The sequence below is a fragment of the Cherax quadricarinatus genome, chromosome 31 (genome assembly GCF_038502225.1).
Source record: "Cherax quadricarinatus isolate ZL_2023a chromosome 31, ASM3850222v1, whole genome shotgun sequence".
In the NCBI taxonomy this organism is placed as follows: Eukaryota; Metazoa; Arthropoda; class Malacostraca; order Decapoda; family Parastacidae; genus Cherax; species Cherax quadricarinatus.
Window position 1 is genome coordinate 8482635 of NC_091322.1, and position 24922 is coordinate 8507556.

Genomic DNA, 24922 nt, shown 5'->3' on the forward strand with positions numbered 1-24922 from the left:
GGCGTGTGGAGGACCAAAATGGAGGACTTCAATGAATCCTTCCTATCAACACACCTTAGCTAAGTGGCTTACCCATACTTACAGTAGTTTTTGCGTTGACCATCGTAAATCCTAGCTGTTAGGGGTTAGGTTAGGGTGTGTTCCATCAGCATTGTGTGTCTTCCAACAACTGAATGGTGAGTGCTAATGCAAAGTTCTATGTACTAATAGTTATATTTTCGTGCATCCAGCAAACCTAATCTCATACAGTCCACTTAATCATAATTTTACCATAGCTGGTTTTAATATTATAATTATTAATTTAATGTTAGGTCTAGTTTTTTGTGAAAGAGGTGTACAAGTGGGTAATCGAAGGAGTTTCAGTTCTGTGACCTACTGTGACTCAAGTCCCACTTACCTCACCCAAATTATATGCAGGTAATAATTCAGGAAATGCCCTTCAAACCTCCTGCAGATGATTTGCTAATAATAATAAGATATACAACACCAGGTTGTGAAGATATATGTATGAAAATAAAAGCAGTGTTGAGGAATATTGTTTTTCTTTATTGAGTAACATTAAACATAATATGGAAGGTAAAAACAAGTGACGCTATAATTCTAGACGATCATCACAGCTACGTAAAAGTTCAGATGTGCGTGGGGAGTGGGCGGCCGCCTGGGGAGGAAGGGATTGGTGGTGTGGGCGGCTGCCTGGGGGCCGGTGGTGTGGGCGGCCGCCTGGGGGCCGGCGGTGTGGGCGGCCGCCTAGGAAAGCCCGGTGGTGTGAGGAGGGAAGGGGGTTGGGCCGCCTAGAGTGAGGACGACAGTGTGGGCGGCCGCATGGAAGGGCCGGAGTTGTGGGTGGCCTAAGGAAGAGGGAAGGGCGTCTCCAGCACCAGTAAATATGAAGGGGCCGCTGCGAGCATCCAAAAAAAGTGGAGACCCGCCTTTAAGGCGACCTCACCTTGACCCCGGCAGTGGAACCTGCCCCAGTTTTTCACGGTACCGTTCTTGTCAGGGTACCGATCTTTTCAGGGCAACATTGTTGCCACGTACCGTCCTTGTCTGGGTACTGCTTTTCAGGGTGCCATTGTTGCTACGGTACCGTGCTTGAGCAGCTGCTCCATACGCCTTGGCCTGACGGACGACTGTCAATCTGGAACGCGATAACGCTTGCCTAGACACAATCATGTACAAATTATAAAACAATATTTACATAAAAGAAACTGCACCCAAGGGGAGGGGGCCTGGCTCGCCCAGGGAAGCAGGCTACAGTGGTATACCGGCAGCGGAATAGTTTAGAAGTATCCCTCGCCCAAAGGATCTTTTAACCAGGGGTACTCGTTTGGGCAGCGCATGCAGGTGTTAAGGCGTATAGTTTCTCCCGGAAGTTCGTCAGTGCTCAGTTCACAGTTGGTGCCACCGTAACAGAAAGGAGAACCGGTGGGGTTACACTTCTCCTTCCAGGGTTCGTAGTTCTTAAGCTGGTTGACGGGCTGAGGATCCTGGATCCACTGGATCACCTGAGTCATTGTCACGAAGTACACGTCATCGTTGTTTTGTAGCGTCTCGTCCAGCCAGTAGAATAAGGCATCGAGGATTTCAGGATTGTTCTTGAGGAAGGCAGAGTGGAAGAAGAGACCGAAAGGAGCGCGGTTGGTATGGTAATGGCGCTCGAAGTTGTTTGTCAGGAACTGGTAGAACTGGTCGGAGGTGGGCTTACTGGAGAAGCAAGAGTCGACCATAGCACAGCCAGGCAGGTCTTCTTGGATAGTTGGCTCCTCACGGCGATCCATCTCGTTCATGACCATCTCCCAAACGGCAAACGAGCGAGTGGGGCAGTTCTGGGAGTTGCCGTGGCAGGAATGAGGCATACGGTAGTACAGAGTGTAGGGCCACAGTGGTGGGTTTTGTAGAGACGCTGTGATGGTTGAGTCGTAAAGGAATGTGTTCGTCTCCATCATCTTGAACTGGTTATTACCTCCAACACGCAGGTAAGGTGCACGCAGCCCGATGATGGAGTTGTCACTGATGTTTGCGAAACGTTCAGCGATAACTCTCGCTCCGGCCATCTCACGCTCCCACTCGTCATAACTGGCTGAGCTCCAGAAGCTCTCGCTGTCGTTATGACTGTAGGAAATAAAACTTGTTATGCCTAGTAAAACACAACGTCGTGGAATATTTATATCAACTTACACTTTTATTTTCTGTGAAGAGAAATTCTTATAAGTTTTTTGTATTATTCAGTCATAATAAAATTTTGTGCGTTTTATTTCACTTTTTCACATGCGGTTATAACTTTTTAAAGGGTAAAGCGAAATCAACCTCATGCAAGATAATATCTGACATTAATTTTTACACCCTGACATGAATTTTTACGTACTGCTTCCTAAACCTGATCTAAATTTTAACCTCCTTCAACCTCACCTGATGGAGTGGATAGCAATTTCATGACCCAGTCTATGCATCTCTTGAACTGCGGAGTAGTTGGTGTACTTGTGGGAGACGAAGAAGGTAGCCTTGATGGAACACTGGTTAGGGTTGAAACGACTGTCGAAGATCTGTTGGTAGAGGTCCATGTTGTTGTTGTTGATGGCGTCGTCAAAGGTGATCATGATCATCTGGGGCACGGAGCTCGGCTGCATCTTGTGTGGGATCTACACCAGAGAGAAGAATTAGTAGACTGGCTTCATCTCCGTATCTTACAGATCTATATGTACCGAGCACGTCACAAAATCTAGTTCGTTATACAACCATTCGGTATTAGTATGAAATAGTATCTGTCGTTTAATGTATTATATGAATTTAATTTAAAGCGAATAAACATGTTTTTGAGAGGGAACCAGTTCAATTTCCGAAGACTTTTAAATAATTGTGAGGGAATAATTCTGATGTGATTTTACCTTCCAAATAAAATATAGTCTTCTTTATATAGTAATAACAAAAAGAATGATTTGTCTTGTGATAACCTTGGTAACCATGACAAAGAAACAAGGCTGACCTTGGAGGTGGGTTGCCCTTACCTCATTGGGATTGTTGTAGCAGAAACAGTCAGGGAGGCGACACTCATCAGGGTTGCAGGGAGGGGCGCTGTTGGGGTCAGTGTTTATATCTGCAGGTGGAGGGTGGGCGGTCTTAGTTGGGATGATGATAGTGAGGAAGAGAGTTAACTGTGAATAGATGGTTGTAGAAGACTGTGTGGATAAGGATAAAAAGCACAATACTGTGATTTGAACAGTACACAGATAATCCGCACATAGGAGAATGAAACTTATGATGACGTTTCGGTTCGACTTGGACTAGGTAATGGTCCAAGTCCGACCGAAACGTCGTTATATTTTGCATTCTTCTGTGTGCAGGTTATTTTGCAGACGAGGAAGATAGGTGTACTTGGACGAGAGTTGGTGGAGGGAGCGAGTGAGAGGAGTTGCTGGAGGAAGCGAGTGAGAAGGGTTGGTGGAGGGAGCGAGTGAGAGGAGTTGCTGGAGGAAGCGAGTGAGAAGGGTTGGTGGAGGGAGCGAGTGAGAGGGGTTGGTGGAGGGAGCGAGTGAGAGGGGTTGGTGGAGGGAGCGAGTGAGAGGGGTTGGTGGAGGGAGCGAGTGAGAGGGGTTGGTGGAGGGAGCGAGTGAGAGGGGTTGGTGGAGGGAGCGAGTGAGAGGAGTTGCTGGAGGAAGCGAGTGAGAAGGGTTGGTGGAGGGAGCGAGTGAGAGGGGTTGGTGGAGGGAGCGAGTGAGAGGGGTTGGTGGAGGGAGCGAGTGAGAGGGGTTGGTGGAGGGAGCGAGTGAGAGGGGTTTGTGGAGGGAGCGAGTGAGAGGGGTTGGTGGAGGGAGCGAGTGAGAGGGGTTGGTGGAGGGAGCGAGTGAGAGGGGTTGGTGGAGGGAGCGAGTGAGAGGGGTTGGTGGAGTGAGGAAGAACAATTGTGGCTATATATAACAAAACTTAGAAGTGATGGGTATGAGTAACAAAGGTAGGGGATGGTGGACATTAGTGACAAGGGTAAGGAATGGTGGACATTGGAAAGAAGGGTGGATAGTGTTGATTTTAATATTTAATATAGTTACAATATATTCACAAATTCCAGAGAGACCTTCACTGATAAATGATTACATTATATGAATTGATAACATTATCAAGAGTATAAGATTTATAAATAAAAATAATGTACCTATAAAAGTTAATGATCAGTGGTTTACAATAGGTCTAAAGATTTTACTTGATTTCGAAAAGTTTAATATTATCCAAATGCATCCAAAAGAATCTTGAATGGATTAAACATGTAGAGGTGAACAGAGGGTAGATGGAGGATGTTTTGCGGTCTATGATGGGTGCTGGAGTGCGCAAACTGCGGCTGGGGTGTGCAAGCTGCGGTGGGGCAACAAAGCAGTGAGGATGTTAGTGGCAACATGCAAGTTGTGCGTGGGACATCAGATCGAATGGAAAACTGTATCATTGGGAAAATCAAAGTGAAAATGCTGTATTTTGGATTAATATCAGCGTGAAACTATCGTAACATATGTAATAAAAGCGTGATAATGCTGTGTTATGATAAATACCAGCGAAAAATGCTGTATTACAAGGAATACTAGCGTAGGAGTAATGCACCATAAATAATGTCAGCGTGAAAGGGCTAAATTATAAGTAACAAGTGAATACTGTGAGAGGCAATGTGCGGCGGGAATATTATAATGTAAATAATACCAGTTTATAAATATTATTTCATAGGTAATAGTGAAGACTTGAAGATAAGATGTGTATCACGATAGTAAAGAAGAAGGAAGTGAGAGAGAGAGAAAAGTGAAAGATGAGAGGAGCAGATTCAGGAGAGGTGATGGAGGAGAGTGAGGGGAGGTGATGGAGGAGAGTGAAGGGAGGTGATGGAGGAGAGTGAGAGGAGGTGATGGAGGAGAGTGAGAGGAGGTGATGAAGGAGAGTGAGGGGAGGTGATGGAGGAGAGTGAGAGGAGGTGATGGAGGAGAGTGAGAGGAGGTGATGGAGGAGAGTGAGAGGTGGCGATGAAAGAGAGTGAGGGGAGGTGATGGAGGAGAGTGAGGGGTGATGATGGAGGAGAGTGAGGGGTGGTGATGGAGGAGAGTGAGGGGTGGTGATGGAGGAGAGTGAGAGGAGGTGATGGAGGAGAGTGAGAGGAGGTGATGGAGGAGAGTGAGGGGAGGTGATGGAGGAGAGTGAGGGGTGATGATGGAGGAGAGTGAGGGGTGGTGATGGAGGAGAGTGAGGGGTGGTGATGGAGGAGAGTGAGGGGTGGTGATGGAGGAGGTTGAGAGGTGGCGATGAAGGAGAGTGAGGGGAGGTGATGGAGGAGAGTGAGGGGAGGTGATGGAGGAGAGTGAGGGGAGGTGATGGAGGAGAGTGAGGGGAGGTGATGGAGGAGGTTGAGAGGTGGCGATGAAGGAGAGTGAGGGGAGGTGATGGAGGAGAGTGAGGGGCGGTGATGGAGGAGAGTGAGGGGTGGTGATGGAGGAGAGTGAGGGGTGGTGATGGAGGAGAGTGAGAGGTGGCGATGAAGGAGAGTGAGGGGTGGTGATGGAGGAGAGTGAGGGGTGGTGATGGAGGAGAGTGAGGGGTGGTGATGGAGGAGAGTGAGGGGAGGTGATGGAGGAGGTTGAGAGGTGGCGATGAAGGAGAGTGAGGGGAGGTGATGGAGGAGAGTGAGGGGAGGTGATGGAGGAGAGTGAGGGGAGGTGATGGAGGAGAGTGAGGGGAGGTGATGGAGGAGGTTGAGAGGTGGCGATGAAGGAGAGTGAGAGGTGGTGATGGAGGATGGGGAAGGGTGGTGATGGAGGAGGGTGAGGGGTGGTGATGGAGGCCTGGGAGGGGTGGTGATGGAGGAGGGTGAGGGTGGTGATGGAGGACGGGGAGGGGTGGTGATGGAGTAGGGTGAGGGGTGGTTATGGAGGATAGTGAGGGGTGGTGATGGAGGAGAGTGAGGGGTGGTGATGGAGGAGAGTGAGGGGAGGTGATGGAGGAGAGTGAGAGGTGGTGATGGAGGAGAGTGAGGGGTGGTGATGGAGGAGAGTGAGGGGAGGTGATGGAGGAGAGTGAGAGGTGGTGATGGAGGAGAGTGAGGGGAGGTGATGGAGGAGAGTGAGAGGTGGTGATGGAGGAGAGTGAGGGGTGGTGATGGAGGAGAGTGAGGGGAGGTGATGGAGGAGAGTGAGAGGTGGTGATGGAGGAGAGTGAGGGGAGGTGATGGAGGAGAGTGAGAGGTGGTGATGGAGGAGAGTGAGGGGTGGTGATGGAGGAGAGTGAGGGGAGGTGATGGAGGAGAGTGAGAGGTGGTGATGGAGGAGAGTGAGAGGTGGTGATGGAGGAGAGTGAGAGGTGGTGATGGAGGAGAGTGAGGGGAGGTGATGGAGGAGAGTGAGAGGTGGTGATGGAGGAGAGTGAGGGGTGGTGATGGAGGAGAGTGAGAGGTGGTGATGGAGGAGAGTGAGAGGTGGTGATGGAGGAGAGTGAGAGGTGGTGATGGAGGAGAGTGAGAGGTGGTGATGGAGGAGAGTGAGAGGTGGTGATGGAGGAGAGTGAGAGGTGGTGATGGAGGAGAGTGAGAGGTGGTGATGGAGGAGAGTGAGGGGAGGTGATGGAGGAGAGTGAGAGGTGGTGATGGAGGAGAGTGAGGGGTGGTGATGGAGGAGAGTGAGGGGAGGGGATGGAGGAGAGTGAGAGGTGGTGATGGAGGAGAGTGAGAGGTGGTGATGGAGGAGAGTGAGAGGTGGTGATGGAGGAGAGTGAGAGGTGGTGATGGAGGAGAGTGAGAGGTGGTGATGGAGGAGAGTGAGGGGTGGTGATGGAGGAGAGTGAGGGGAGGTGATGGAGGAGAGTGAGAGGTGGTGATGGAGGAGAGTGAGGGGTGGTGATGGAGGAGAGTGAGGGGTGGTGATGGAGGAGAGTGAGGGGAGGTGATGGAGGAGAGTGAGGGGTGGTGATGGAGGAGAGTGAGAGGTGGTGATGGAGGAGAGTGAGGGGAGGTGATGGAGGAGAGTGAGGGGAGGTGATGGAGGAGAGTGAGGGGAGGTGATGGAGGAGAGTGAGAGGTGGTGATGGAGGAGAGTGAGGGGAGGTGATGGAGGAGAGTGAGAGGTGGTGATGGAGGAGAGTGAGGGGTGGTGATGGAGGAGAGTGAGAGGTGGTGATGGAGGAGAGTGAGGGGAGGTGATGGAGGAGAGTGAGAGGTGGTGATGGAGGAGAGTGAGGGGTGGTGATGGAGGAGAGTGAGGGGAGGTGATGGAGGAGAGTGAGAGGTGGTGATGGAGGAGAGTGAGGGGTGGTGATGGAGGAGAGTGAGGGGTGGTGATGGAGGAGAGTGAGGGGAGGTGATGGAGGAGAGTGAGAGGTGGTGATGGAGGAGAGTGAGGGGTGGTGATGGAGGAGAGTGAGGGGAGGTGATGGAGGAGAGTGAGGGGTGGTGATGGAGGAGAGTGAGGGGTGGTGATGGAGGAGAGTGAGGGGAGGTGATGGAGGAGAGTGAGGGGAGGTGATGGAGGAGAGTGAGGGGAGGTGATGGAGGAGAGTGAGGGGTGGTGATGGAGGAGAGTGAGGGGAGGTGATGGAGGAGAGTGAGAGGTGGTGATGGAGGAGAGTGAGGGGTGGTGATGGAGGAGAGTGAGGGGTGGTGATGGAGGAGAGTGAGGGGAGGTGATGGAGGAGAGTGAGGGGAGGTGATGGAGGAGAGTGAGGGGAGGTGATGGAGGAGAGTGAGAGGTGGCGATGAAGGAGAGTGAGGGGAGGTGATGGAGGAGAGTGAGGGGTGGTGAGTGTGAGGAGAGATGAGGAGGTGAGGGGAGGTGATGGAGGAGAGTGAGGGGAGGTGATGGAGGAGAGTGAGAGTGAAGAGAGTGAGGGGAGGTGATGGAGGAGAGTGAGGGGTGGTGATGGAGGAGAGTGAGGGGAGGTGATGGAGGAGAGTGAGGGGTGGTGATGGAGGAGAGTGAGGGGTGGTGATGGAGGAGAGTGAGGGGAGGGGTGGTGATGGAGGAGATGGAGGGGAGGATGGAGGAGAGGAGGAGGATGGAGGAGAGTGAGGGGAGGATGGAGGAGATGGAGGGAGGAGGGAGGAGGTTGAGAGGTGGTGATGAAGGAGTGAGGGGAGGTGATGGAGGAGGTTGAGAGGTGGCGATGAAGGAGTGTTGAGGTGGGTGATGGAGGAGGGGGGGGAGGGTGGTGATGGAGGAGGCTGAGGGTGGTGATGGAGGGAGGGGGAGGGGTGGTGATGCAGAGGTGAGGGTGGTGCATGGAGGAGGGGGGAGAGGGGTGGTGATGGGAGGAGGTGAGGGGTGGTGATGGAGGAGTATGAGGTGGGTGGTGATGGAGGAGCATGAGGGTGGTGATGAGGAGGGGAGGGGTGGTGATGGAGAGGCGAGGGGTGGTGATGGAGGAGCATGAGGTGAGATGGAGGAGCATGAGGGGTAAGTGATGATGAATGGAGGTGACGGAGGAGGAGGTGGCATGGAGGAGGGGAGGGCAGGATGGAGGAGGGGGCAGGGTGGTGATGAGCAGGGGTGTGAGGGGTGGTGAGGAGAAGCGAGGGGTGTGGAGTGGAGGAGTATAGGGGTGGTGAGTGGAGGAGGTGGGAGGGTGGTGGAGGAGAGGTGAGGGGTGGGGATGGAGAGGGAGGGGTGGCATGGAGGAGTATGAGGGGTGGTGAGGAGGAGGGGAGGGGTGGTGATGGAGGAGGGTGAGGGGTGGTGATGGAGGAGGATGAGGGTGGTGTTGGAGGACGGGGAGGGGGTGGGGGATGGAGGGAGGGTGAGGGGATGGTGATGGAGGACAGTGAGGTGATGGAGGAGAGTGAGGGGCGGTGATGGAGGAGAGTGAGGGGTGGTGATGGAGGAGGGGTGAGGTGCATGGAGGACGGAGGGGTGGTGATGATAGGGGTGAGGTGGTGATGGAGGACGGAGGGGTGGTGATGGATATATGAGGGTGTGATGGAGGACGGAGGGGTGGTGGGAGGGGTGAGGGTGGTATGCAGGATGGAGGGGTGGTGAGTGGAGGAGTAGGTGAGGGGTGGTGAGATGGAGGATAGTGAGGGGTGATGGAGAGAGAGGGGTGGTGGAGTGGAGGAGAGGAGGGGTGGTGAGGAGGATGGGGAGGTGTGAGGAGGATAGTGAGGGGGTGGGTGATGGGAGGAGCAGTGAGGTGGGGGTGGTGATGGAGGTGAGGGGAGAGGTAGATGGAGGATAGTGAGGGTGTGATGGAGGAGAGGAGGGGGTGGTGATGGAGGAGAGGAGGGGGGTGGTGATGGAGATAGAGGGGGGTGGGTGATGGAGGAGAGGAGGGGTGGTGATGGTGAGAGGAGGGTGGCGGACAGGACAGAGGGTGGTGATGGAGGAAGAGGGGTGGGGATGGAGGATAGTGGAGGGGTGGGGTGATGGAGGAGGGGTGAGGGTGGTGATGGAGACGGGGAGGGTGGGGAGTGGAGGAGAGGAGGTGGGTGGAGTGGAGGAGAGGAGGGGTGGAGGGAGGAGAGTGAGGTGGTGATGGAGGAGAGTGAGGTGGTGAGCAGAGAGTGAGGGGTGGCATGAGAGCAGTGAGGTGGTGGGAGGAGGATAGTGAGGTGTGATGGAGGATAGTGAGGGGTGGTGATGGAGGAGGCAGTGAGGTGGTGGGAGTGGAGGATAGTGAGGGGTGGTGATGGAGGAGAGTGAGGGGTGGTGATGGAGGATAGTGAGGGGTGGTGATGGAGGATAGTGAGGGGTGGTGATGGAGGATAGTGAGGGGTGGTGATGGAGGATAGTGAGGGGTGGTGATGGAGGAGGGTGAGGGGTGGTGATGGAGGACGGGAGGTGGTGATGGAGGAGATGAGGGGTGATGGAGAGAGTGAGGGGTGGTGGGATGGATATGAGGTGGTTATGGAGGAGAGGAGGGGTGAGATGGAGGAGAGGAGGGGTGGGGAGTGGAGAGAGAGGAGGGTAGGGAGGGAGGATGGGAGGGGTGGTGGGAGTGGAGGAGGGGTGGTGGGTGGTGGAGGAGGAGAGGAGGTGGTGATGAGAGGGGTGAGGGTGGTGATGGAGGAGAGGAGAGGGTGATGGAGGAGGTGAGGTGGTGTTGGAGGACGGGGAGGGGTGGTGATGGAGGAGAGTGAGGGGTGGTGATGGAGGAGGGTGAGGGTGGTGATGGAGGACGGGGAGGGGTGGTGATGGAGGATAGTGAGGGGTGGTGATGGAGGATAGTGAGGGGTGGTGATGGAGGAGGGTGAGGGTGGTGATGGAGGATAGTGAGGGGTGGTGATGGAGGAGGGTGAGGGGTGGTGATGGAGGAGGGTGAGGTGGTGATGGAGGACTTGTGGAGGTGGTGATGGAGGATAGTGAGGGGTGGTGGAGTGGAGGAGGAGGAGGGGTGGGTGATGGAGGAGAGTGAGGGTGTGATGGGAGGAGAGTGAGGGGGTGATGGAGGAGTAGTGAGGGGTGGTGGTGATGGGGAGTGATGGTGGTGATGGAGGATAGTGAGGGGTGGTGATGGAGGAGTGAGGTGGTAGGAGGAGAGGAGGGTGGTGAGGAGGATAGTGAGGTGGTGTATGAGAGAGTGAGGGGTGGTGTGATGGAGGAGAGTGAGGGGTGGGGTGATGGAGGAGAGGAGGTGGTGGATGGAGGACGGGAGGGTGGTGATGGAGGATAGTGAGGGGTGATGGAGGAGGGTGAGGGTGGTGATGGAGGACAGTGAGGGGTGGGGTGATGGAGGAGAGTGGAGGGTGGTGATGAGGAGAGTGAGGGGTAGTGATGGAGGAGAGGAGTGAGGTGTGATGGATGACGGAGGTGGTATGGAGGACAGGAGGTAGGAGTGGAGGAGTAGTGAGGTGGGGAGGGAGGAGAGGAGGGGGCATGAGGAGAGTGAGGGTGGGTGGAGTGGAGGAGAGAGGGGTGGTGATGAGGATAGTGAGGTGGTGATGTGAGGAGAGTGAGGGGGGTGGTGGGAGGAGGAGAGTGAGGGTGGTGATGGAGGACGGAGGGGGGTGGTGGAGTGGAGGAGTGAGGGGTGGTGGAGTGGAGGAGAGTGAGGGTGGTGATGAGGATGGGGAGGGGTGGTGATGGAGGAGGGTGGAGGGGTGCGTGATGGAGGAGAGTGAGGTGTGATGGGAGAGAGTGAGGTGGTGGGATGGAGGAGAGTGAGGGTGGTGATGGAGGACGGGGAGGGGTGGTGATGATAGTGAGGGTGGTGATGGAGACGGGAGGGGCAGATGGAGGAGGGTGAGGGTGGTGATGGAGGTGAGGGGTGGTGATGGAGGAGAGTGAGGTGGTATGGAGGATGGGGAGGGGTGGTGATGGAGAGGTGAGGGGTGGTGGAGGAGGAGAGGAGGGTGGTGAGGGAGGATGGGAGGTGGTGATGGAGGAGAGGTGGTGATGGAGGAGAGGAGGGTGGTGATGGAGGACGGGGAGGGGGTGGGCATGGAGGAGGAAAGAGGTGGTGATGGAGGATAGTGAGGGGGTGGTGAGGAGGAGAGGAGGCGGTGATGGAGATGGAGGTGGTGGATGGAGGAGGTGGAGGTAGTGATGGAGGAGAGAGGTGGTGATGGAGGACGGGGAGGTGTGATGGAGGATAGTGAGGGGTGCAGGTTTAGGACAGTGAGGGGTGGGTGGATGGAGGAGAGTGAGGGGGGTGGTGATGGAGGAGAGTGAGGGTGGTGATGAGGACGGGGAGGTGGTGAGGAGGGTGAGGTGGTGATGGAGGAGAGTGAGGTGTGGTGGGATGGAGAGGGGTGAGGTGGTGATGGAGGATGGGGAGGGGTGGTGTGATGGAGGATATGAGGGGTGGTGGGAGGAGGAGAGTGAGGTGGTGATGAGGAGAGAGGTGGTGATGGAGGAGAGTGGAGGGGTGGTGATGGAGGAGGGGTGGAGGGTGGGATGGAGATTGGGAGGGGTGGTGATGGAGGAGGGTGAGGGTGGTGATGGAGGACGGGAGGGGTGGTGATGGGAGGAGAGGAGGGTGGTGATGGAGGATAGTGAGGGGTGGTGATGGAGGATAGTGAGGGGTGGTGATGGAGGAGAGTGAGGGTGGTGATGGAGGACGGGGAGGGGTGGTGATGGAGGAGAGTGAGGGTGGTGATGGAGGACGGGGAGGGGTGGTGATGGAGGAGGGTGAGGGTGGTGATGGAGGAGAGTGAGGGGTGGTGATGGAGGAGAGTGAGGGGTGGTGATGGAGGATAGTGAGGGGTGGTGATGGAGGACGGGGAGGGGTGGTGATGGAGGAGGGTGAGGGTGGTGATGGAGGATAGTGAGGGGTGGTGATGGAGGAGAGTGAGGGGTGGTGATGGAGGAGAGTGAGGGGTGGTGATGGAGGAGAGTGAGGGGTGGTGATGGAGGATAGTGAGGGTGGTGATGGAGGAGAGTGAGTGGAGGTGATGAAGGAGAGTGAGGGGAGGTGATGGAGGAGAGTGAGAGGAGGTGATGGAGGAGAGTGAGAGGAGGTGATGGAGGAGAGTGAGAGGTGGCGATGAAAGAGAGTGAGGGTGAGGTGATGGAGGAGAGTGAGGGGTGATGATGGAGGAGAGTGAGGGGTGGTGATGGAGGAGAGTGAGGGGTGGTGATGGAGGATAGTGAGAGGAGGTGATGGAGGAGAGTGAGAGGAGGTGATGGAGGACGAGTGAGGGGAGGTGATGGAGGAGAGTGAGGGGTGATGATGGAGGAGAGTGAGGGGTGGTGATGGAGGAGAGTGAGGGGTGGTGATGGAGGAGAGTGAGGGGGTGGTGATGGAGGAGGTTGAGAGGTGGCGATGAAGGAGAGTGAGGGGAGGTGATGGAGGAGAGTGAGGGGAGGTGATGGAGGAGAGTGAGGGGAGGTAATGGAGGAGAGTGAGGGGAGGTGATGGAGGAGGTTGAGAGGTGGCGATGAAGGAGAGTGAGGGGAGGTGATGGAGGACGAGTGAGGGGCGGTGATGGAGGAGAGTGAGGGTGGTGATGGAGGAGAGTGAGGGGAGGTGATGGAGGAGAGTGAGAGGTGGCGATGAAGGAGAGTGAGGGTGGTGATGGAGGAGAGTGAGGGTGGTGATGGAGGAGGGTGAGGGATGGTGATGGAGGAGAGGAGGGGAGGTGATGGAGGAGGTTGAGAGGTGGCGATGAAGGAGAGTGAGGGGAGGTGATGGAGGAGAGTGAGGGGAGGTGATGGAGGAGAGTGAGGGGTGGTGAGGGAGGAGAGTGAGGGAGGTGATGGAGGAGGTTGAGACGATGAAGGAGAGTGAGAGGTGGTGATGGAGGATGGGGAAGGGATGGTGATGGAGGAGGGTGAGGGTGGTGATGGAGGACGGGGAGGGGTGGTGATGGAGGAGGTTGAGGGTGGTGATGGAGGAGGGGGAGGGGTGGTGATGGAGGAGGGTGAGGGGTGGTGATGGAGGAGTATGAGGGGTGGTGATGGAGGAGAGTGAGGGGTGGTGATGGAGGGTGAGAGTAGTAATGGAGGAGGGTGAGGGTGGTGAACGGAGTGAGGGTGGTGACGGGACTGAGGGCGGTGGAAGAGAGTGAGAGTGAAGGGAATGAGGGTGATGCAGGAGAGTGAGGGTGACGGGAGTGAGGGTGGTGGAGGAGGGTGAGGGTGGTGGAGGAGAGTGAGGGTGAAGGGAGTGAGGGTGGTGGAGGAGAGTGAGGGTGAAGGGAGTGAGGGTGGAAGAGATTGATGGTGATGGAGAAGTGTGAGGGGTCTAGATGGAAGGTGGTAGAGTAGAGGAGGAGAGTGAGGGTGGTGGAGGAGTCTTGGTGCGTGAGAGCACTTACATTCATTCAAGTGTGTATTCACCTATTTACAGATGCAGTTGTTTGTGTGTGTGTGCTCGCTCGCGCGCGCGCTGGTTTGTGTGTGTGTATGTGTGTATGGTAATGTTAACTTTTAATAATTGAGTTATAGTGCTGGTAAGCAAAATTGTTGCCTTTTATTTGATAAATAAAATATGTGTTTTATAATTGAAGCAGCGGCTCTTGGAAGGCCCGGAATCGAAAAATCATATTATGTTTAATGATATTTTTTCAGTGTTGTAGTGGCGTACTTGAATATTTCTTGACTTCATAAATGCTCTTACTTATGTGATGTTTAAATAAAATTGTAGAATGAGCTAGGGGACGTTGAAGAGAGAGAGAGAGTGGGAGAGAGAGAGAGAGAGAGAGAGAGAGAGAGAGAGAGAGAGAGAGAGAGAGAGAGAGAGAGAGAGAGAGAGAAAGCGGGAGAAAGGGAGAGAGAGAGAGAGCGGGTTTAGTCAGTGGGAGTTATGGTAGAATTTGTGGGTTAGTGAGTCTCGGGGGTTTCATACGGGAACAGAACCCCTCCAGTTCCACTCCTGGTAAGTCACAGGCTTCAGGGCTAAATTGTTAGTGAAGGCTGCAGTTACATCTTTGATAAACTAGGAATTTATTGTTTAAGCCAGTAGTTTGATCCTTAAGAAGAATGAGAGTTTTTTTTTTTTTTTTTACTTTAAGCAGTCCAAAAGTTGCAGTGTAGTTAATTACAGTAGAAGTTTAAATGTGAGTAAGTCAGGAGAGTGAGCTAGAGTTGGCGTGATAGTGAGGATGGGCGGCTGTAACGGGCCATCAACACAAGCATGGGTACATACCACATGCGTTTTCGTCTGAGCCGTCGCTACAGTCAGGCTTGCCGTCACAGAAGAGAGTCCTGTCCATACAGGTACTGTCTCCACACGCCAAAAAGTTTTCCTGTAAATTAAGCCACAGCCCAGGTGTCAGGTTGGGGAGAGGGAAGTAGTACAGTGAATGGGGTCCGTGAACTACACAAAATACCGTTTAGTACCTCTACGCTTCCTACACCAACCTACGCTACTACCCTGCATCAGGAGCCAAGAACGCCTCAAGTAAACACTGAGGGATCCCTGGGCTCTGAGGCAGTGGACGGTGGATGAGCAGCATTTCCTCGATGTGTCTGTTCCTCCTATTTCTTCCGAAGCCCTTTTTTGCGTGTGTTCGATGCTTTCGTGAATTCGAGACAGTTCAACATTTATTCAATAAATACTAGATGACCCCATTCTTCGGCTACCCCCATAATGGTGATCCCAGAGAGCACCAATGACACCGCAGAAGTCGTAGGTGATCTAGTGACATTTACTTGATCTGACCTTGTTCTAAATATTTCTTTTGCCACATTAAATGACTTAAGATATTACCAAAATAGATGTGTCGATAATCGCAAAAGCATCGTGATTCTATTTTGTTTGCTGTTGTTTCTTGTAGTGTTGTGAGCTCCGTCAGTAGTGAAATGGGAGTCAGACAACTTACCGCAGGCGTTCTCGTCGGACTCATCCTTGCAGTCGGGTTTGCCGTCACAGAACAAGATACGTTCAATACACTCGCCGTTACCGCATGCTAGTTGGTTCTCCTATCATTATGGGACAGAGATAATCATCCTAATATCTATGGCAGCATCTATTTGCTCTTACAGTTTTAGAATAATATTCGCTCATCTAAACTTAAAATTACAACAGCGATTCTGTAGACATTTTAATGACACTAGCAGTTTTTTCAGTAGCTAATTTCTTTCTGCAACTGCTATTTTAGTATCTAATAAACTAATACAACTACTAATATTTCATTAGCTAATATCCTAAGACAACTATTAATATTTCAATAGCTATTTTCCTAACGCTGTCCGTAATGGTGCAGGAGCTATTATCCTAGTGCAACCGGTGTTTCATTAACTACTATTCTAATGTAATCAACAGTGTGTAATTTCAGTTCCTTTCCCATATAAATCCTACATCAATATCCAGTATTAGTAGAGCAAATGTCATTAAAGATCTCTTCGTTTACTGCGACTCGTTAAGCATACATAATTACAAGGTAATTTTTCATCACAGCCTATTGTAGACGTAGGCTTTACTAAACACGAACAACACAAAATAAATTATTTAAATCTACGTATTGTTTAATAAAGATTATTAATTTAGTAAGATATGACACAAATGATGAAATCATATCTAAAAAGTTAACAGCAATTGACAGACATTCTTGAGGTACCTGAAAGTTACAATTAAGGTCAACAGTAGCGTTGTAAACCACAGACGGAAAAAAGAACAAGTCATTTAAAGAGAAAATTATGTATCCATGTATATAAATCAGTATATGTGATCACGGCAGTACCAGGGAGGTGTGACTGTATGCCGAGGTGTTACCTGACAGAGTGGTTCTTCGGTGTTGAAGAGCGGCTTTGCCTTCTTGATCTTTTGCTTGTCGGCGCAGTTTTTGACGTTGGCCTTCCAGTCACACGTCTGCAACTCCAAGTCGAAGGCCAGCCCGTGGGGGCAGCGCAGAGCTTGAAGACCCTGTTGGAGGCGAGAAAGGTTTGCGGTTAGCGCTTGTTGGGAGGCAGTGGCGTTGTGGTGAGAGACATTAGTAGTTTGGTAATTACTGTGGATGTAAGAATTTGTTGTTGTTGTTGTTAGGAGGTAATGTTTATGGGAGGCAGCGGTTGTTGTGGTTGGCAGTAGATACAGTTACGAGAAACGGTGGTTGTTACAGATTAGAGTAATTAAGCCCTAAGGCTAAGGCCGAATGAAATAGCTTTGCTGAATTAGATTTTTATTTGAATGTCCGTGTATGCCTTTGCGTGTAATCCATTGGTCTGTATACCGTCCCATAGTAATGTATAGGCGTAATTGTATCACTGTCTATCGCGTTCGTGTGATAACGAATGTAGACAATAAACGTAGAGGCAAACAGAGCAAACAAAGGACACCACCATAGTGTCTGCTTGTCAAGACTGACAGTATGGTAAGGTAATGAATGTATTTATTCTTTTTTTTTTTCCTGAAGAATTCCGTACTATACCTTAAGGAATTATCGTACTGTAATTTCGTACCGTACTTTTTAACAACAAAAAAAATCAATTATACCGTACTGAATTCCGTACCGTACCGTTCTGCCAGCCTTGCTCCCCACAGACTACCGTGTTCAGTAAGCCAGCCTCTTTAATCCACTCCTCCATTATAAGTTGTACCCCATTCTATTTAATTTACTACCCACCTTATCTGTTCTCCCCATATTTTCATTCCTTAGGCTCCTTCACCCTCATTAACTCCCAATCATCCTCTTTGCCAGCAGTCTCATATCACGTTTAACTACTCTTTCCCACCTTCATTCCTACCCTCCTCATCTTTGGCCCCCCACCTTCTTACTCATCCTCCTACCCCTTAAGTAACCAAACAATTTGCTTAATCATGGTTTAAATGCCTCAGTCGAAGCGTTGCTTGGCTGACTGATGTGTTTGCATGGCTCTTTACATGATACTTGGCCTTGACGGAGCCAAGCCCAGCGCATGTGAGTGGCGGCCATTGGTAGTTCGTGTTCGTATTTTTTACCACACATCTCTTTCTGGAACAGATTGTGCGTATAGTTGTTTTAAGATGAAATTTCATAAAGATAATTCTGGGCCTTGAATTAAAGTTAATTGAAAAACAAAAAAATACTGAAGCCAAATACTTTTAGCATGTCTTCTTATATCCTTCAAATCGTCAGACTAGTAATCTCAGACACTACGAAGAAACAGAAAGAATAAGAAATAAGTTTCATTCTGAAGATTGAGACACTTATGCAACATATGGGAATCTTTATTCAGGAAACGTTTCGCCACACAGTGGCTTTATCAGTCCAATACAAAGTAGAAAGGCGTAAGGAGAGGAGGAGTTTGAGGTAATCAGTCCCTCAGCCTGGAATCGATGTGTTCAGTCCATCAATCTTGTAGAATGTACAAGATGGACTGAACACATCGACTCCAGGCTGAGGGACTGATTACCTCAAACTTCTCCTCTCCTTACGCCTTTCTATTTTGTATTGGACTGATGAAGCCACTGTGTGGCGAAACGTTTCCTGAATAAAGATTCCCATATGTTGCATAAGTGTCTCAATTTTCATCGTGTCGGTTTTTCAAACCATTCATCACACAAGTTTCATTCTGCCGCTCTAGGCACTGTTTGGCAGGCGCTTAAAATTACGGCATTCTTCACTCATTGGCAACAATAGTGAAAGTGAGGAGAACTGAATAAAGATTTGTCTGCTGCTGGCACCACTAAGGACGGCCACGGACGGATGGAAACAAACACACACACACACACACACACACACACACACACACACACACACACACACACACACACACACACACACACACAGAGAGAGAGAGAAGGTAGACAGAAGCGTGTGTTTGACATAAGAGGATCAAGAACAGGAGAGCAAAGATGGAAACTGGACACCCAGATTAGGTTTAAGGATGGGTATATGGGTAGTAAAAAACGTGGAAACAGTAGGTTGTGGGAACACACACACTGTATAGAGACCAAAGAGGATACAAACTAACAATGAAAGTTTTTTTTAAATTAAAAGTGGGGCCAGGAGCCTAAAACTTGACCCTTGCAAGAAAAACCTCTATAAATCCCTAGGTGTGTACACACCCTATCACTCACACTTGTATGAACACGCGCATGCGCACAAACAGGCTCAACTTATCACTGCCCCTGTTAATTACCTTCTTCCCAGACAACACACCACAATTTCTTACCCCCGAAACCTCTCCCAAGTATATCACAGATATGTCTCACTCACAGTACCTATTCCCACTCTAAATACCCATCTAAAAGAAGGTTAATCCTTCCCTCTTGCACCCTTTCCCAATTTTGACCACCCCTCCACAATTTCATCACTCTCTTCTACCCTATCTTCAGCAGTAAGCTCTCTACACCACCTTCCCACTGCTCCTCCAGCCTACGCATGCCTACTGTCTCTTAGAATAGTCCTAAAGATCAACCAGTCTAGAACATCATCCCCCTCCTCACTCATTACTGGGTGGCAGAATCAGAGTGTATAAATGTAACTAACACAAAACAGTTATCTCAGTAACATAGTGTAACAACAACTGTAATATTTTTTAGAGTGATATAACATAATAACCCCTTCGGATCCTCGAGGACTCCATCATTGTTCAACCAGGAGGTTTTGTGTTTGCTATCAGGCCAATGTCTATCCTTATTTACGTACGTGATCGTATACATCCCCACTTCATAACAGCACAAGTAAATTAGCAGTTGCTTTTCTGCCGCATCCCAGGAAGGGTAAACAGTGGTACACTTTAATAAGTTTTCATGATTAAGACCCACAACAAGTGATTTTTTTTGTGTTTAATAAATTATGTAATGTAACGAAAAGACATACTGAGAAAACATAAAAACTTTAATAAAGAGGGAATGGCCCTGATGGTTAGTATTAAATGGAGAAAATATAGAATGGAAAGCCTGAACAATATGATCTTAATGGACAATGTAGCAGAAATGATAAATGTTCCCAAGGCGATGACAGGTGTCATGACAAACAATCGCAAACCATACAAGAGAGACCCAAGCAGGAATATGAAAACAACACTACTGTATTAATTATCCAGAGGGTAACAGTGCGTAGACTGGAAGAAATAGGCCCTTGTAGAAACAGACAGTGATAGAAGGCTTAAAAAATTAACACTCTTAGGAAAGAACGAAATGAAGAATACCAGGGAAGTGCATGGTTTAATTAGATGCTATGAAGCCAAAGTGGAACATACATGAACCTGGAAGAAATAGTGCGTAAATCACGACATAAAATAAATAAAAAAACTATGCAGGAAAGGCAGGATTAAATGCTGTGTTCGAGTGAGGAGAGACAGAGAAGTACTCGGAGAATGACAACAAAACCAAAAAGATTTGAAAATATTATGTAGCCACATAAACCATTCATTGAGGAAAACCCCTATTAGCTTCGATTCCCAAGGTACTGTGTGACTTGCGGGTTTAGCACTTTCCCATGAATATAATAACCACATAAGGCAAAAAACCCAAGAAAGTTAAAGTAATAAGATTGCTGTAAGAGGACATATTAACAAAAAAAAATAAATGTGTGGTTGATGAACTCAACTGAAGATTTTAATGGATGTTCCATAAAGGAGAGAAAAACTTGTTCATGAAGTGAAAGGGGAACCACAAAGTCAAGCAGAACTGGAGAACTTCATAATACTCTTGCATGAAGTTGTAGTATAGACAAGAAATCGCCATGGATACTAAAAAGAGGTGAAGCCTTGTGTGAGCCAATAGTGAGCATATACAAGACGCTTGAGACAGGGAAACTGTCGTAAAGCTGGAAAGCACACATTGCTCCTAGTTTACCAACATTAAATTAGAAAGGAAGTATTAAGCAAAAGGTCAGTATCCTTGACGTGCCTTCTGTGGAAAGTGATGGAAAATGCAATTATGATGTGGCTAGTAAACCACAAGAAGATAAGAGATCCCATCACGATAATACCCACATGTGTTTAGACATTGTCAACACCGTGTTAAAAATCTACTGAACTATTACGAGAAGCTGACATTAATGAAACAAATCAAGAAAGGGGTAAGAAGACTATTTTTCGATTGAGAGAGAGATAATTAGGGGCAGTAATATGAGAGAAACCTAAACCAAGGGATAGACGTGAGTGGATCCAAAAGGCTATAAATCAAATATGTGTGACTGAACAATAAGAGAGAGACCAGGAGCTGAAACTTGATCTTCACAAGCTCGAGTATGTGAGTACACAGTGAACGCACACAGAAAGAGTTTTCTACCCATTTAGTGACAGCCCCTGACTCGTTATACACCGTCCTTACTATGTGCATTACACACTACCACTATATTGTACTTAGCATGTGCATGACACACTATCACTATACCATCCCTAGTAGGCAAGTGACACTCTACCAATTCTGTCTGTCACATAAGGTAAACAGCAGTACACCTGTGAGTAGCATAACAGAAGTGTTTCGAGAAGTGTAAGGTTTTTGAAAATGAGGGAAGGTGGGGGAAATTTAGGAAAAGGGGAAAAATGAAAGGAAGAAGGGGGGGGGGGTACGATGCGTCTTGTGTAAAGTCATCTGAACTCCTGAGTCAACTTGCAACATTACTGTCACTATTACAACAAGAACCACCACCAGATAACCTCGGTATAAAAAAGGCTTTATCTGGCATCTCAGTGAACACTAACAGGTTGGACACCGACTGTGACGAACCTGAGTCACTGGTGAATTTGATTCTTTGACAGCGAAACAATGAAAATTAGAACCAGCAAAGAACCTTCGGAACCGTCATTGGGACGTGACTCTTATATATCAATGTGAGGTAATGGAAAAATTCGTTAACTATTATACACTGAAAATTCAGTATACTGCATGGTTCTCTCTCTCTCTCTCTCTCTCTCTCTCTCTCTCTCTCTCTCTCTCTCTCTCTCTCTCTCTCTCTCTCTCTCTCTCTCTCTCTCTCTCTCTCTCTCGGTAGAGTACTGATAGCACAGGGGAAATGCACTAAATGTTATTGATATTTTCTGTCTGACTAAGGCAGCTTAATTACTTGTCGTCAAAAGTGATGGCATTATCCTCATTAATAAAAATCTAGTTATTAAATATATCCGTCAATGATAAATGACGAATTCTCTCCAAAAAAATATATACAGGGAGGAAAAAGTAAGACAATCATCCCCAGTGTAATCGCGCAGGCAAGGTAAGCAAGGTGTTGCGGCGTTACTTAACAAGCAGATCTGAAGTTCGTGCACTCAGAGTTGTGGCGGTGTTACGTAACAGTCAGGGAATAGAGGGAATTATAAGAAAGATGTAGGAGTGGAGGAGAGGCTGGGAAGAAAGGAGGGCGGGACGGAAGGAAAGGAAGGAGGGAAACCATGAGGGAATGAGGTGAGAGGGGGGTGAGATGTGAGTGAGGGGGGGGGGAGAAAGAGAGAGGCTGTCATGTAACCTCCACCTAACCTTGACTAAGGAGACGCGTCCCGCTTCACTCTTAACTGTACACTTGAACAGTCGTGCAGGAAGTTCCTCAAACCTGAATACCTTCACTTTTAACTGTACACTTGCTTACAGGGAGTCCCTCAAGCTTGCATATGCAACATTCACTGTCACCCCCTCTTAAACATGAGATTTCCACAAACGGTAAGGGAACAGAATCTTTCATTTGAAAAATACTGATTACTTGCATTCTTTTAGACGAATTTAAAGAGGCCATTAGAACCTAAAATCATTACCTTCGTAGTAAGATCCACGAACGATGGCGATGAAATAAAATGTTTAATAAAAATTTAACACCATGGATTAGCTGAGTCAGTAGTTCAAGACTTGCAGTGACTCTCGTAAGACGTCTTAATGAAAGACTCACTGTATCGCACATTGACGTAACTCAAAAGCTTAATATTCTGCCTTCGGTCACTACACCACCGTCATCATCCTCAAACAATAGCACGAAGCAGCTAAACCAGCATCATTTTACCATATTTTTATCAACAAGATCTCTGTGAAGGAACAGAGTGAGCGCCAAAACCTTGGCCGAAGATATCATTGAGCAAAATAATCTTTTAGAGCAATCTCTAAAATCCCTAAAATTGAGCCTAGGACTCTAAGCCAAAGAAATTTAACCCGTTTGAGAATTCTAGAAGTAACGAGTGAAGCAGAACCAAAGCTTGCGTCATCCATGAGGTGCTGGACTGGTCAGGCAGGCTGGCGAGCAGGTCCTTGTGGCAGGCTAGGGAGGAACAGGTATGCAGACCAGCAGGAGTCCGCTGCCGTCAGCAGGAGGTTAGCCATCTGGCGTCAAGCAGGGAGAAAGTAGTTAAGCGGGTGTCCGGAGTTTCGCCACTCTCAACTTTGTTATTTCGATGTCTTCGTCAGCTGATGGATCTGTGACTGTCACGTCGCGGGCAAATCACGGACCGCAAGACAGGAGACTTATCTACCCGAACGTCAGTTGCTTGTAAAGCCTTCAGAAGCTTTCAGAATCAAGGAGTCGCTAGTGAATTATGGTAGGCCATTTAATTTATTTTATTATAATCAAAAAGAAGCGCTAAACCACAAGGGCTATACAGCATAGGCCATTTAAGACTGGCTTAGATTTCCAGAACCTCTCACCTGTTTCCAGTAATGGACACTTTTAGAACCTACAGATTATGTATAAGCCTGAAAGTTACCATGTATTGCAAATATAGCCGAATTATTATTATTATAATAAAAAAGAAGCGCTAAGCCACAAGGACTATACAGAAATAAAAAAAAAATATAGCCGAAACTGAAAACTTTGCAGATTAAATATTTCTATAACAAGTTAGTGCTATCGCAGTCCACCATCGTGAATGTTACATCAAAGATTTGTGTGGACTAATGATTCATATCATCAGATAAACTATCTTGGTTTTACTAGTGTGTATGTGTGTGTGTGTGTGTGTGCGTGTGTGTGCGTGTGTGTGCGTGTGTGTGCGTGTGTGTGCGCGCGTGTGTGTGTGTGTGTGTGTCTGTACTCACCTATTTGTATTCACCTATTTGTGGATTCACAACTGGCAGGGAGAGAAAGTGGATTCACAACTCCTGGCAGGGAGAGAGTGGATTCACAACTCCTGGCAGGGAGAGAGTGGATTCACAACTCCTGGCAGGGAGAGAGTGGATTCACAACTCCTGGCAGGAAGAGAGTGAACCTAGTAGCTGATTGCTACTAGGTCCACTCTCTCCCTGCTCCTAAAGCTTTATCATACCTCTTCTTAAAGCTATGTATAGCTTCTGCCTCCACTGCATCACTCCCCAGATTGTTCCACTTTCTGACAACTCTGTGACTGAAGAAATACTTCCTAATATCCTTGCGACTCATCTGAGTTTTCATCTTCCATTTGACCCATTGTTGCTGTGCCCTATCTCTGAAACATTCTGTTCCTGTGTGTGTGTGTGTGTGTGTGTGTGTGTGTGTGTGTGTGTGTGTGTGTGTGTGTGTGTGTGTGTGTGTGTGTGTGTGTGTGTGTGTGTGTTTGATAAATAGTAATAGCAGAAAACCTTCAGATCTCTACTGAAGTTATTTGAAGAGAAAACCAAATTTCTGTCTGAACTGCTTTCTTCCTGTCGGAGTACATGAGGTCGACATAGTAATGTAGAAGGTTCTCTCCCCATTCTGTGGCGCACACTACGGTCATGAAAGAGACGCTGGTATGTTTGTAACTATTGATTTTGACTGGTAAAAACATAATCAGAATGGTTCTTCTTTTCCAACAGGAACCAACCACTACACTGATCTGATCTACCCTCATTCCTAAGATGCTTTCTCCTACACCAAAACCCCCTCTACCAAATCCATTGTCCTTTAACCAGCACCAGTCTCCTTCTTCCATCATCGCTTCCCTCTCTCGTGCATCACCCTCCCACACTCGTTACCTACAAGACCGGTATCTCCTCATACCCCTGAGCCCCAGCACCCCCAACAGAGTCCTCCCTTCTCTGCACTTAAGAACTTGACGTGGCCTCCCTCTCTGACACCGTCCCCAGCTGCCCCTCACCAACTGCCTCCCTTACCCCTCCCCTTAGTGCTGTTGCCCACTATCAGGAGCCGGCAGACCTTGGGAGGCCCATGCGAACGAAAGTTTCCAAAATGCAACCGCCTTCGGAAGCTCTTTCCTCCTGACAAGAACCGTGGTCATGACGATTCTACTTAACATTTTCATGACTCCACCTGACGTGCTGTGATCATGACTCCACCTGACGTGCTGTGATCATGACTCCACCTGACGTGCTGTGATCATGACTCCACCTGACGTGCTGTGATCATGACTCCACCTAACGTGCTGTGATCATGACTCCACCTGACGTGCTGTGATCATGATGATTCCGTTGTTGCGGTCATGCGGTTTCCTTTCGTAGCTAGCTCATCACGGAGAACTTGTGGGTCTCCTTGATCTTTTTACTAATATTCTTTCATCTTTAATAACAGAAATAGCTGGATGGTAATTTTGCGATCTACGTGACAGCAGTGCAGAAACATCCTCGTAGGTTCTACTTGACAGAGGATTGTAGAAATGCCCTCAGTGGACCTGTTCGGCTGCATTATGCAAACACCCTCGTAAGCAGAAGTACTGCAGAAGATAAGTTAACTTGACCTCTAACAGCCATTTATCTTTTATATTTGCATGAT

General features: G+C 49.3%; 1 protein-coding gene across 2 annotated transcripts in view; it reads right to left on the bottom strand.

Annotated features, from left to right (window-relative positions):
* Positions 1–525: 525 nt before the first annotated feature.
* Positions 526–24922, bottom strand: part of serp (chitin deacetylase-like protein serp) — a 29449-nt gene continuing 5052 nt past the window's right edge. The window contains exons 3-7 of one of the 2 annotated variants that reach the window (XM_053789681.2): positions 16099–16248; positions 14530–14629; positions 3006–3094; positions 2410–2639; positions 526–2112 (exon numbers count right to left, since the gene is read on the bottom strand). In XM_053789681.2, coding sequence (XP_053645656.2) covers positions 1281–2112; positions 2410–2639; positions 3006–3094; positions 14530–14629; positions 16099–16248 — 1401 coding nt within the window. In that variant the 3' untranslated portion in view covers positions 526–1280. Of the gene's footprint in view, positions 2113–2409; positions 2640–3005; positions 3095–14529; positions 14630–15205; positions 15306–16098; positions 16249–24922 lie in introns of both variants that reach the window. The other variant, XM_053789687.2, reaches the window with a different exon arrangement.